Source organism: Gallus gallus, chromosome 1 (assembly GCF_016699485.2).
Source record: "Gallus gallus isolate bGalGal1 chromosome 1, bGalGal1.mat.broiler.GRCg7b, whole genome shotgun sequence".
NCBI lineage: Eukaryota > Metazoa > Chordata > Aves > Galliformes > Phasianidae > Gallus > Gallus gallus.
The window spans coordinates 65,960,519-65,973,818 of record NC_052532.1 but is presented as its reverse complement, the minus strand read 5'-3'; the positions used below and the strand labels follow the sequence as shown (position 1 = coordinate 65,973,818).

The window sequence follows — 13,300 nt, the reverse complement described above, 5'->3', positions numbered from 1 at the left end:
TTTGCTTTTAGATAAAGCCAGCTCTAGGCTTCCAGCGGGCTGCTAAATGTAGTGACTTAAGTCCACAGTGTCATTTGTAAAGTGCACAAAAACGGTGGTAACTCACACCTGAAACAGTGGTAGGCTGATTTACTTCTATAAACATTATCAATTTTCTTGCATGCGTCGCATGTAAAATACCTTTCAGACATACATTTTTAAACACAACAAAATCAGAAGTTTCTTTTTTTTTCCTACCCTTTATGCAGACTTTTGTGCCTTACTATTGCATAAACTTGGCACTGGGGTGATATTTCAGACACTATGCCAAACATGACTCTCACTTACAGTGTTCCAAAACCATTTACTGTTTGCTGAACACACACACTTCAAATTCACATTGATGTAGCTAAAAAATTTTAGCACTCTAAATGCCAGCAGGCAAAGGTGAGGAAAAGCAGAGTGATTTAGCATTTGTAGCAGAGGGTAAAGACAGTCCAGCTAGGTCAGAGCTTTCACATTATTGTAGCATGTTCTGTATGTGTAACTATGCATTGTATACTCCATAAAGTTCAGATCTGGATGCCAAACTACTGTAGAGGCAGAATTCAAAGAATGGATGTAAGCACAATAGACCAGTAGCAAACCTACCATTGTGTTGTGCTGAGAAGTGGGAGTCCTATGGCCACAGTTCTCTTGCGTCAGCAGAGAAACTGGCTGAAATTCCTCAGAGTGAGGCTTGTTGGGAAAACTCACATGCAAGGGAAGGTGAAAGGCTGGGAGCCCGTCACTCTCCTCTTCTCCCACTTTCTGTCTGCTTGTCACCATGGCTACCTCTCCATCTGCTTCCCCATACGGAGAGGCTGGTCGCTTGGAAGACATCCTGGAAGGAACAAAAGAGGAGAAAATAATGAAACCTCCAAATAAATCCTTAATGCCGTCATTGTGTGGTTAGGGGCCATTGTAACAGAAATGCCTTTTTTGTGCTGGCAGAGAGCAGGAAACCATCCAAATACCACTGCAAAGCATACACAATTGGGAACAATGGCCAAGCAGGTAGCAACAGAACAGTGGCTTGTTTGTTGTGAGAATAATACACTAATATAGCACTCTCCTGTATTCTGGCTTCTTAAACATGAAAATTCACCTAAGAAGACTGCGTAATGAAATGCAATTCCTTTAAAAAAAAAATACCCATCTGGTTTTGCATTTGCAAGAGACTGTAAGACACAAGCTATTATCAACTTAGCTTTAAAGGAATAACCCTCCGCATGTATTTAGCTTAAAAAAATAAAATATCAAAATAAAATAAAATAAAATTAGGGAATAAAACAATGTAACAAAATAAGATAAAATAGCTCGCTGTCAAGTCAAAATGTCTGTGTTTATAAAACTTCACTCGTGTGAACGGTGGAGTGTTATAATCACATTGAAAGAATCTTTTCAGGTTCACAGATCTGGGATAATTAAGCAATTAAACATTTGGACATTAATAATCCAAGCTTTTTGACAACACAAATTCAGGGCTCTACTGAGTGAATGAAGACTTGTCAAGATATCCGAGACTTCCTACCCATAGTCAGATCAGAAAAATATACACGCAACTGTAATCCATATATATATATATATATAAAAGGGCACACAAGGGAGATGCGTAGAGCACACGCAGTAAAAATCACACAAAAATCTTGGCTCAAAATTCAAGCCCACTGTCCAAATTTTTTGAGATTGTGTGGTAACGTTCACCTTTCAGGAACACCGATAGGATCCTTCTCATCGGTCAAAGTTTTCACCCAAACCAAGCACCACTGAAAATCTTATCAGACAGTCTGAACCCGGAACACTTCCTGCATGGGCTTCAAAACAGAGGGGTCCAGTGAGGTATTAAAATGCAAGAGACTTCTGGGATTAATTACAGCAACATTGTTCATGAAAATCAGGGTATGTGCACGGATGGCATAATGGGCCTCTGTGCTAAGCTGGGGCATCTGCAACAAGGAGTGGAATGAAAAGTAAGAAATCCTGCAGACGTAGTCAATAGAAGAAAAGAAAGAAAAATGAGAAATATTCAATGGAAAAGAAGAGGTTATGAACAAGGAAACTGAAGACTATTGTACATAAAAGCTGAAAAGGCAGGCTGAAGTAATACTGTTCCTCCTCAAAAATCTAGCATTTATGATTCTAATTACCCCATTTTGATTTTCCACTTCACAGTTAAAGGGCTGCATTTCAAAAGCCCAGCAGCCTCTTGAACCATGTGTGGGGCTGCTGTGAGGTGGAGCATGTCCATACGATTTGGCATATTGAGCACGAAATGGTTCTTAGCAGCAGTCAACTGGGTCTGAAAACAAACAGTGACTTTAAACAGCCCTTTGTTAGGACTTATTTTGTTTCTAATGATCTCATTTTGCGCTTTGCCTCCCGAGCCAAGTTAGATTATATTAAAAAAAAAAGGGGGGGGGGGGGGAGAAAAAAAAAAAAAGAAAATAATAAAAAAAATCTCTACCAGAACCTAAACTCAGCTGCACATCGCCTGTTCTTCTGAACACCACCTATTGCCTGTACCGAGAGAAGCAATCTGTATTTTCTATTAATGTTTGACTTAGTCCAACAGACTAACACTTCATACATCCTACCTGAATTCTGTCTTCTAGGCTTCCCCACCTACGTGTCTGCAGAGAAGCATATGTATAAAGACAGAGATCACAGATAAACTCTTACTGGCAGTTCTCTACTAGCCCACTGAATTCAGCATTTTACAGCTAATGTTTGGCATGACAGATCCCAAGCTTTTCTATTGCAGAAAACATAGAACACCACCCTGAAGTTAACGTGAATTATTCACATTCTGCATTGCACTGCACCAAGAAACACATTTTCTATTAATTTTGAGTATAACATTTTGGTTACTCATTTCAACACTGGCTTGGCTTTTTACAAAATCAGCACTAAACAGTTGTCTCAATTTTGGCAAACAAAAAGGGAGAGACACAAAATCATTAGTCAATTATTGCATAGTTATGTTCTATATTTTAAGACACTTATATTTGATAAGATGCCTAAAAACATTGTAAGATATCTACCAAATTCTTCACTGCAATTCACTCTGACGATAAAACACAGAGAAAGGATGCTCTTAGTGGTACTGAAGACTTGTTGTACATAGGTCACTCTGAAAATAATGCCTCCTACTTATTTCCATGGAAGCTACAAGAGATACAAAGAGCACGATAACACTATTTGATAGACCAAATTCACAGCTACAGAACACTCCTTTGCAACATAGATACCACCATTCGCATGGATGAACTGATTGAGATGCTCTTCATTTCATGTTGTGACTGTTGTGCAGGGGTGTCCAGAATGTGTCTTGTCTTTCACATTGCTGTCACCACTGCTGAAAGCCACCACCCACTGCCTCCCTGTGCACACATCCACTGTTTGGTCTCCATCAACATGCAGCAAGTGTCGATGAATGTCAGTGGGTGCCATTTTTTTTCCACACGGAGGGATATAATGACATCCCTTTGCTTCATATGCACTTCCATATCCGACATCATTCTGTCAGACTGCCCCTCTGCTGCCATCTGTCACATGGCAACAAAACGTAATGGGATATTGGTGGGAAGGTTCAACCTCTACTGCCATACCACTGCCTCTGGTGTTGTGGGCCAACAGAATAAAGTAGGAGGCATTACTTTTGGAGCAGCCCTTGAATGTGCTCTGTACCCAAGTTGTGAGAACCCCAAACAAGCACAGATTCTGCCACACGGCTTCACAAGAGGAGTTTGACCACCACGTTAAAGTAAAACTCTTCTGCTAACTTTATCAGTGCATATATGGTTTCCCATACAGTGTTCGGTAAATGCGCTCCAGATTGTCATCACCTTCTGCTCATCACCTGTTCCCAAAACGACTGACATAATTTTTACAGGGTAAAAATGAGACGATTATGTTTATGATCTAGAAGTAAAACCTATGGGTCGGACTGCAGGTCATAGTAAAAACCAGCAAAGGAAGCAGCAGCTTTTTCCTTCCTCACACAGTTCTTAAAAGATCCTGCTTATATTACAAACCATATGGCCATCATAATGCTAGAGGGCTGAGAAATTGCTAAAGTGGCTAAGAAAGCCAAGTTACTGATCCAATTTGCCTCAGCCTCCCAGGTGACCAGGACACTTGAAGAAGCAGTGGCACAGCACCAGATGAGGGTCACGCAACCCAGGCAATGACCGCAATTTGTTTTCTAGGTAGTTCTATCCAGAGCCAATCTGAGTCAGGCAAAATCTGTGCTTTTAGAAATCCCATCACCACCTTTAACACCAGACACAAACATCACGGATTCATGGAAATTGCTCCTTAGGAATATCTGGGAATTTTCCACAAGAAAATATAAGATTTAAAAAAAAATAACTAAATACTGCAATTGGAAATGACTTCCAAAAAGACAGTAAATAACAAAGAGTATAGCGGCAAAGGATCAAATCACCAATGGGTTCACATGAATAAGACAACAGGACACAAGGTAAATCCACTCATAATTTCTGCAGGTTTACTGGTCCCTCTTCTGACTTCTAAATGCTCCCTCAGTCCATACCCTTTTCACACCTCTTCATTCTCCTACAGAGCTAATATCAGGTATTAAAAGAGTCTGTATCTGAGATGCAAGCAGAGTTCCTGCTATAAACAATAAGCACAGGGAAACAGCTACATTGTGAGTAACAATGTTATCTGAAATTGAGCACTTTTAAGCAGGTCTATCTATTTATGAAGTTACTAGGATTATACCATTTTAACAAAGGTCTGCCAAACGTCTTGGACCTACACTCAGGGATAACACATTGGTTTACAACTTCCATAGACTGAAGATCTTTTCCTCAAATTAGTTTAAACTCAAAAAAGGCTTTCAATTACTCTGGAAGAAGGTTTAACAATCACAGAATAGAATCACAGAATGGCTTGGGTTGGAAGGGACCTCAAGGATCCCCAAGTTCCAACCACCCTACCACAGACATGCCTGCCAGCCGCTAGAGCAAATACTCAACCAGGCTGCCCAGGGCCCCATCCAACCTCGCCTTGAACACCTCCAGGGACGGGGCATCCACAGCCTCTCTGGGCAGCCTGTGCCAGCACCTCACCACTCTCTAACAAAAACAGTGAAAGAGTATATCTAAAGCTCTAGTGAATACAAATCCAATACCTGAGCATTATTTTTTTTTTTAGACAACTTAAATCTGCGAAGTTGAGACGTAGTGGGAAGCAGCAGAACTCATCCCACTGTCGAGACATATTTGAAATATAAAACCTGCTCCCAGACTTGATTTTGATCAAGGGTTAGGATGGAACTGAAGCTTTAGATCTGGTGATGAGTTCAAAAAATATGGTGATGAACCCTATTTCTTGTAAAGGGACGTTGTTTTGTTTTTGGAATGGCTTCCTGATATACAGAATTGGGCTAAATTTTCATTAAATACACATGTTTTCTGGTAGCAGAAGTGTGGCTTTTTGTTGGGTTTTCTTTATTTGTTATTTGTTTGTTTGTTTGTTTTTTCCGAGGGAGATAAAATCTCACCCTTCTAACACACTCTTAGCCCACAAATTCTTGATGTGCTTCACTTTACAATAGAAGGTGGTTCTCCGTATCTTTCTCTATTCCCTTTCAATTTACAGCTGACTGTTTTCAGGCTTAAGCTGTGCCTACTGATCTCAGTGCTTTCAGACCGAGAGCAGCATGGTGGGATTTTCCCACTGCAGATGAAGAGCTGCACAGCATCCACATGAATCGTTTCTTCGTGACACATACAAGTATCGGTTCCACCCCAAAAATTTCAGTCTCCCAATAACATCAGTTTGGTTTTTCTCTTGTGTTTAACTACTTCAAAAAGCTATCTTCTCACAGGTCTACTTTTTTACTGTTACTTCTAAAAGAACCTCATTTAGGTGTCTCCACTACATTTGTTCATCCGTTTTGGTTCATTTGATACGTGGCTGTACACCCCAAGTAAATCTAGAGCAGCAACCAGTATTCAAGGAGATAGTGCCCTCTAGCATACAACCAGCATCCATCCCAGTTTGATTGCTCGTGCCATAAAATTTCATAAATTTTATGTCATAAAACTCTAATCTTGTTACATTAAGCAAAATACCTCAGAAACATTTCAGATACCCACAAAAGCTTTTGGAGAAATGGCTTATCCATGTCTTCAAAAGTGACAAACACAGATGTGTCAGGAGAAAAAGATATGAGGCCATAAATCTTAACTTGTTGGGAGTTAATTAAGGGATTCATCAATCACTGCACAGCTAACACCATACATACACAGGCAAAATCCCATCAGCTGCCACAACCCACAGCAATCTACAGGTTAAAAACTCCCAAAGTCCCTCTGTTCTGACTATTTATAAATGACTTTGTATAATCTAGCATTAAGACCTGTAATTATAAAACAGCATTAAAACAGGCCTGCATAGTTATGGATAATTATAGTTGGTACACTTTTTAAAGAAATAAAAAGCTTTTCCATTCAAACGCAGGCTTTGCCTTTTTGACAGCTCCAAGTCCACAGGATGTAGAGAGATGATTTAAATTGTATGTCAAATTTTTGACTGTGCGAGATTTCTTTTTGCCCTTCTCCAGGGAGGCCTTGTTGTGTTCTCACCATAACCAGGCGTGACAGCCTGGCGTCGCGGAGCCAGCTCCGGAATCGGCATGAAAACGCTCACCTCTTGGGTTTCGTGGGCAGCCACGGGCTCCTTCCTTCCCATGGGTAGGGCTGGGCTCACTCAGCTCCGCAGGGAGCAGGCAGGCAGAGGGACACGTACCGAGCAGAAGGACATACGGACACAATGGGCAGCTCGGATCCCTCACCCACAGCGCGAGGTTGATTCGGACCAACAACTGCACTGTGAATTCGCTCACTAAGACGGTTTGATTTCAAGCCAAATGCTGTAAATTAAACCGGTCCCACATACTGCAGTGGGATTTCTGACTCTTCCTGATCTGCAGGGATGTTTCCCTTTAATTTATACATGGGAAATCCTACAGATTCAGCTCTTACACGGAATAATAGGTGGGCAGTCACAAGCTTACTCACGCCATCAGAAATGTATCTGCCCCATCTCCGCTCATGTTTAGCACAAACGACACAGTTCATACTTCAGGACTTACTGAAGCCATGGTTTCCACAGGCAGCCTGACCAAAAGATGCCAGTTAACACAAATGACCATCTCCATCCCATGTGCTGGCCCAGACTGTTTATGCATGCTGAATAACTGGTACCTCTGAAAAACAGACACCATTCATTTTGACAGGATCCCTTGTGTAACAAGGTATTACTCAACATGAGTAAGGGTGGCAGGCTCCCACACTCTGTCCCACTGGGAACTGCAAGCCTGACTTGTTTCTACGCATACCACTAAAAACAGACTTCACTTGGCAATGTCTTTGAATCATTTGCAGCCTAGTTTGGAATTCTTTACTGAAGTAATTTTACAATTAAAAAAAAAAAAAAAAAAAAAAAAGAAGAAGTAAGCAGCAAACATCCTCAATCTGCTAATCAATAAATGTATGTGCTTCATGCACACCCTTGGCTGTCACTCGCACTGAGATGCAATAAGCCGTTAATTATTACTTTTGAAGATCATATCCATCAGCCATCTTTAAAAATGCACGTATGCTACAAATAAGTGGCACTATTCAAATAAGGTTTTGGTGAATAAATTACATCGGTTAATAAGTAATGAGATCAGAGTGGCATAACCTTTGCAGTACCTCTGAGCACTTCTCTACCACCATAGGTGCCACCAGAACCTCCTTGTGCTAAGGCTACACAAGAATTTGCACCTCACTTTCTCTCTTTTCCTCTCCCTTTTTCTTTCCACGTTTTCTCCATGAATGGAGTGTAACACTGATAAAAATCTTTTAGTACAATCAGTTTAGAGATTCTGAATATAAAATGGGCAGGGAATGCCATCCTTCACCTATTTTAAAGTTTGCATTGGGAAGTACAGTATTATATCTTCATGGCAGGGCAGCTGACTAACCTGATATCCTATGTTCTATGGAAACTGTCTCCCGAGAAAAGATACTTTGCAAAGTTCCAGTGGTAAATGGCTTCATTCTGACTAAGACAGGGAAGGTTTAGGTTAGATATTAGGAGGAAGTTTTTCACACAGAGGGTGGTGACGCACTGGAACAGGTTGCCCAAGGAGACTGTGGATGCCCCATCCCTGAAGGCATTCAAGGCCAGGCTGGATGTGGCTCTGGGCAGCCTGGTCTAGTGGTTGGCAACCCTGCACATAGCAGGGGGGTTGAAACTCGATGATCACTGTGGTCCTTTTCAACCCAGGCCATTCTATGATTCTTTGATTCTACTATAAGTTTCAAGGCCCTCTAATAAGAAAGTTACTGTAAGTGTCTCTCAATAAAACATTAAATAAAAATGCTGTAAATCTTTTTCTTTTCATTAGAAAAACTGAAATACTGAAATAAAAGCTTTCCATGAAATCTACGCATTAAACTAAAAATTCATCATCTCATTTTTTTTTTCACTTGCAAAGAATTCATTAAAAAAAAAAATAATGAAAAAACAGGTTCAAGAAAACTACAATGTGAAGAAAATTCATGTTGAAAGTTCCCAAGCAGGTAAGTAGGAAAGATCTTTCATGTGCACTGAAGTTATTTGGTGAAATAGTCTAGTCTGAAATAAACCAAGCCTTGATCACTATCAAATCTGAAAGCTGATAAAGCAACTCCTACTAACATGCTGTATTCTGCCTCTGCAAAGAATACTGCACAATTCTTTTGCAGATCCCAAACAGGACTTTGCATTGCCAGCCCTGTTTTGTACAATGCAGGTGCAGAGCAGGGAAGTTCAGCCATTTTCCCCTGTCATGTTACAAACTCAGCTGCGGCACGAGAACTTTGCATCCTGCTTTTGTTTCATACCTGTCAATTCCTAAGCCTTTTGTTCTTTGCAAGCTTGTATGCTGATTCAAAGAACCCAAAAGTCTTGCAGAACGTTTCCAAATCAGAAAAAGAATCTGATTTTAATTCTGCTGTAAAGCATAGCTCTAAAAGACCAAACTTCAAAATGTGGATTTTTGAAGAACTTCTCCGAATGGAAGTTTTGAGCCACGCAGTGAAAATGTGATTATTGTGCAGGCAGTGCACAAACGTAATGGTGCGGTGTCAAGACGCTGAGCATCTATCAGCACAAACTCTGAAACAGCAGGATGCAGTCACTGTTGATGTTTCAAGTAAACTGAGCCTGATCATTGGCCTCTTTAATGCAAAAGACTCTGCTTGGATGATTTTGAATTAAATCCACAAGCTCATTTATTTTCCACTGCATCCTCAAATTAACTCTGGCTTCCTACCCTCCTCCCCTACCCTTTAGAAATGAGCCTCCCTCCTGCTCTTCAGTTCCTCATACCTCTTAGCTTTTTACACTGTTCTTTACTTATTTTTTGGTATTTGCCCTCACACTACAGTAGAACTAGAAGAATTCTGGTTTTATTTTCATGTAAAGTTCTAGGAACTGGTCACCAATAAGAACTACTCCTGTCACTGAGACATTAGTTAACCATCACTGCCTGCCGAACCACCAACTGGAGTCTAATCAAGTAATTTGAGATTTTAGGCCTTGAAGCTTCTCTGTACAAACCAACTCCTGAAAATGACAGAGAAGCACGCAATCGGTCTCCAGCTGCTGAGTGGGAGAGCAGCGTTGTGTGCTGCAAGAAACCCCTGCATCACACACAGACATGCATACCGAACTTCCATTGGCAGTGAGTGAAGGCAAAGAGATGAAAATGCTTTAAAGTCATGATAATAATGAATGACTTCTTACAAAGACATTTGAGGAAGCTCAGGCTCATTCTGAGAAGTTAGCTAATACTAAAACTTTTGCAATGTAAGGGGGCTTATTCTTGGTCATTCCTATTCTTTGTCGATGAAGTTGAACACAAGATTTTCTCCTAGCATTACTAAATGATGAATTATTTTCAATGGAATCAACACTCATAATAAAACTCTTTCCCAGAAGACACCCAGATTTCAGCATGAGAAGCCACACTGCTGATTGAAACTTAGCTAAGTTATGACACATCATTTCCCACTCTTCCACCAGGTCGTGGCCTAACAATGCTGGCTTCAAGGGAACAGCCAGCCAGTTGCAAGCCACCCTCACTTTCCCTATTTACATATCAAACTCAACAAATGGATTTTTTTCCAGGCTTTCTAAACTTCTGCATCACCAGAGTTTGTGTATAACCACAAGCGAAGTAGAAGCAAAAATCAGAAAAAGGAAAATTAACGTACCTCTCTTTTTTAATCCCCTGCTTCACCCTGAATTTCCCTACATACAGGTAGCTCAGACTAAGAAGTTTACGTTGCATGCATGTTTGACTCTAATCAACACACAAATAACAGCACTTTCAAAATTGTTTTCAGTATACCTTCTGATGCTTATGCATCTGACCTTATTGTTCTGCCATTCTTACATAAACTCTTGCTCCAATCTTGACTTGGATACAAGTTTGCATCAAGCGCACAGCTTTGTAACAAAAATGCAATGAAACACAGGAACACCTACACACATACATCCATATGCTTACTGTACATCTGTTGGTCAAACTGATAATGCTACTGAAGTATGTATGCATATATATTCATGGCTTGAACCTGCAGCAGGGAATTACTGGGCCTCTAAACAACTTCCATGGGAGCAGAACTGAGGCCTTTGCGTACCAATAAGAACTGTAAGCACAGTGAAAAGTTTTTGTCTGTATGTATGCAAAAACATATCGAGGCAGAGCAATATCTCCAACGGATACAAACATTTTCTTTCCAACAGGTTAATTCCAGCTGCCTGGAACTTCTGTTATGTTTTGTTCACATGCATGCATCTGCCTGTCCCCCCCTTCCTTTGGGGGGGGTTTGTACATGACAGGTGCATTCTTAGCCCAGGAACAAATAACCCTGAAAGACTGAGAAAGAAAAATCAAACTGAACTTGAAGACAAAATGATAGGGAATAAATACATTATTGCTTTTCTATTATGCTAAAAACAAAAAACAAAAAAAAAATTTTTTGAACATCTATAATGTCTAAGCAATTTGAGGTAGAATTTCCAATGCTGAAAAGAGATTGTTCCAAAGCCCAGATGTTGCCTTTCAGAAACCAGTGAAAATTGCTGCCTCTGAAAACTACTCTGAAATACAAATAGAATAAAACAAAAATTGGTTAAATAATTTTACTCAGACATTCTGACGATATTCCAAAAAAGAAGATGATTTTTTTCCAAATGTTCAGGTGGTTCTGCATCCACCACAGAGCCACGTCACCCCTGCTCCTACAAATGCACCGCATGAGGGGTAGAACAGAGAAGTCTGTGGGCTGCTGCGAGGCTCTGGCTTCACTCCTCAGTGCATTGTGCACTCAAGTTGCCTCCATTCACGCTGCAAGGCTGAGAGCTGTTATACTATTTGGTTTAAGGCGCTATTGAGCCACTCTCCAAGCACTGATGGCAGACGCGGAGTGTTTCCCCACTGCTGGGACCGCATACCTCAGGACGTGCACTGACTTCAGCTCATCACTGCCTAACAGCTTATATTTTTCTATATCTGATTCCAAAAATGCCTGCTGAATCTCAAGAGAAAGGACAAGATTTATTACAAGTCACAACAGTTGACATGTACCCATCCTAAGACACATTAACCCTGGATGCTGCTGGAGCAGCTTCCTCACTGGAACACAGCTATTATCCATACAGCCCATACACCCATGCACAGACAAATGCATAATACTTAACATAAACAAAAACAAACTCACGGATGAAAGAATGAGAGACTATTTCAAAGAGACAGAGGAGCCTGAAATATAATTTTAGGACGGCACAGTGGCATGCATTGAATCACTGCCCACTCTCCAGATCTTTGGGATTAGGGTGAGAAGGAGACGAGAAACCCTGAAAGTGGCATCTTTTGCCCCATGGGCCTCAGAGGAAGGAGTTTCCCAGCCTTTCAGAGGTGCTTTGTCTACCTTCGGGCCCGTTGTTTAGCAGGACTCCTGTGGAGCTCCACAAAGCCCCAGCTGTACAAACTGGTGCTGCCAAGGCACGCCGCTACAGAACGGCCAGAACAGGGAGGTTGTCTAACAGGCTGACCACTGACTGAGCCTGTGAGGATAAAGGAGCCTTGGTGGGGAGAAGCAATCAGACAGCGCTGTTTGTTTATTTTACCTCCTCCACCACACACTGGATCCTTTTTTTTTGTTGTTTGTTTTTTTCCATTACCAAAACCATCCCCCTCGGAGAGGCCTTTGTGATCTATATGGGGCACAGCCCCTCTTCCCTAGCTCCGGCGAGTTTAAGTAGGCAGATTCATTCAAACACGTCCTAAAATAAACACTGGACTCTTCCCGCATCACACCATCCTTCAAACACACTTAAAAAATCACCAATAAAGTGTGCTTGCATAGAACTGCTTTTACCAGGATGTAGTAAAACAACTTAGCAGTTTAAGGCATGGATTGTCATGCTAGAGTCTTCTGAAAAATAATAATAATAATAAATATATATGTATATGCATATATATACGCATTACAGTAAAGTAAACCTGGCTGTGATTGCCATAACAAGTGGTATAATAGCTTTCTCAAAAAGACCTCCTCCCCATTGGGAATACACCTAATTATATTAGGAGTGAATCTGAATCCAGATGTTCAAATCTGAAATGTTTGTTATAGTTATTAGAAGAAGGAGGAATTCAAAGGGCACCTTCGGCCTGTTTACGGAAGGGACGATTCGGATTCCTTCATGCTAGGAGATAGGTGCTGAGTATCTTGAAAAAAATAACATATGTATTAAACAAAAGTGGACCACCAAACTTTCTCAGTTGCCGCTTTTTTCCAACCTTCAACCCCTTCCCTCCCTTTTTTTCTTTTTCTAAGCACACGGCTTTAGCACTAAGAACAACTCAAAAATGATCAGATGTATTTCCTCTATATCCCCATAAAAAGGTGCAACAGAAAGGAGATCTCCCAGCAAACCAGCTGAAGCACCTGACGGTGGCACCACGAAGAGCACTGCTCAGCTGGAAAAGAACACCCAGTACAGCATGGGCTGCCTACTGCAGGCACAGCAATCAATAAGGAATAACTGCAGTCATTACAATAAGACACCAAAAAAAAATTGATTCATTTGGGTCTGCCAAACACTTCCCTAGTTTGATCACAGGCGGATGATCAGTTATGCTTTCAAGGTTAACAGCAGGAATTGGTACCAAACACAATACCAAAGGTTCACTGTTCCATCTTTA

At 40.9% G+C, this 13,300-nt stretch overlaps 1 protein-coding gene across 23 annotated transcripts in view; it reads right to left on the bottom strand.

The window, feature by feature from the left end:
• The window catches only part of SOX5 (SRY-box 5), a 641,599-nt gene that overhangs the window by 256,527 nt on the left and 371,772 nt on the right, over positions 1–13,300 (bottom strand). For 19 of the 23 annotated variants that reach the window (NM_001397975.1, NM_001397977.1, XM_046939364.1 and 16 more), the window contains one exon: positions 631–862. In NM_001397975.1, coding sequence (NP_001384904.1) covers positions 631–861 — 231 coding nt within the window. In that variant the 5' untranslated portion in view covers position 862. The remainder of the gene's footprint in view (positions 1–630; positions 863–13,300) is intronic. The other 4 variants (XM_040697260.2, XM_040697263.2, NM_001004385.3 and 1 more) reach the window with 1 other exon arrangement.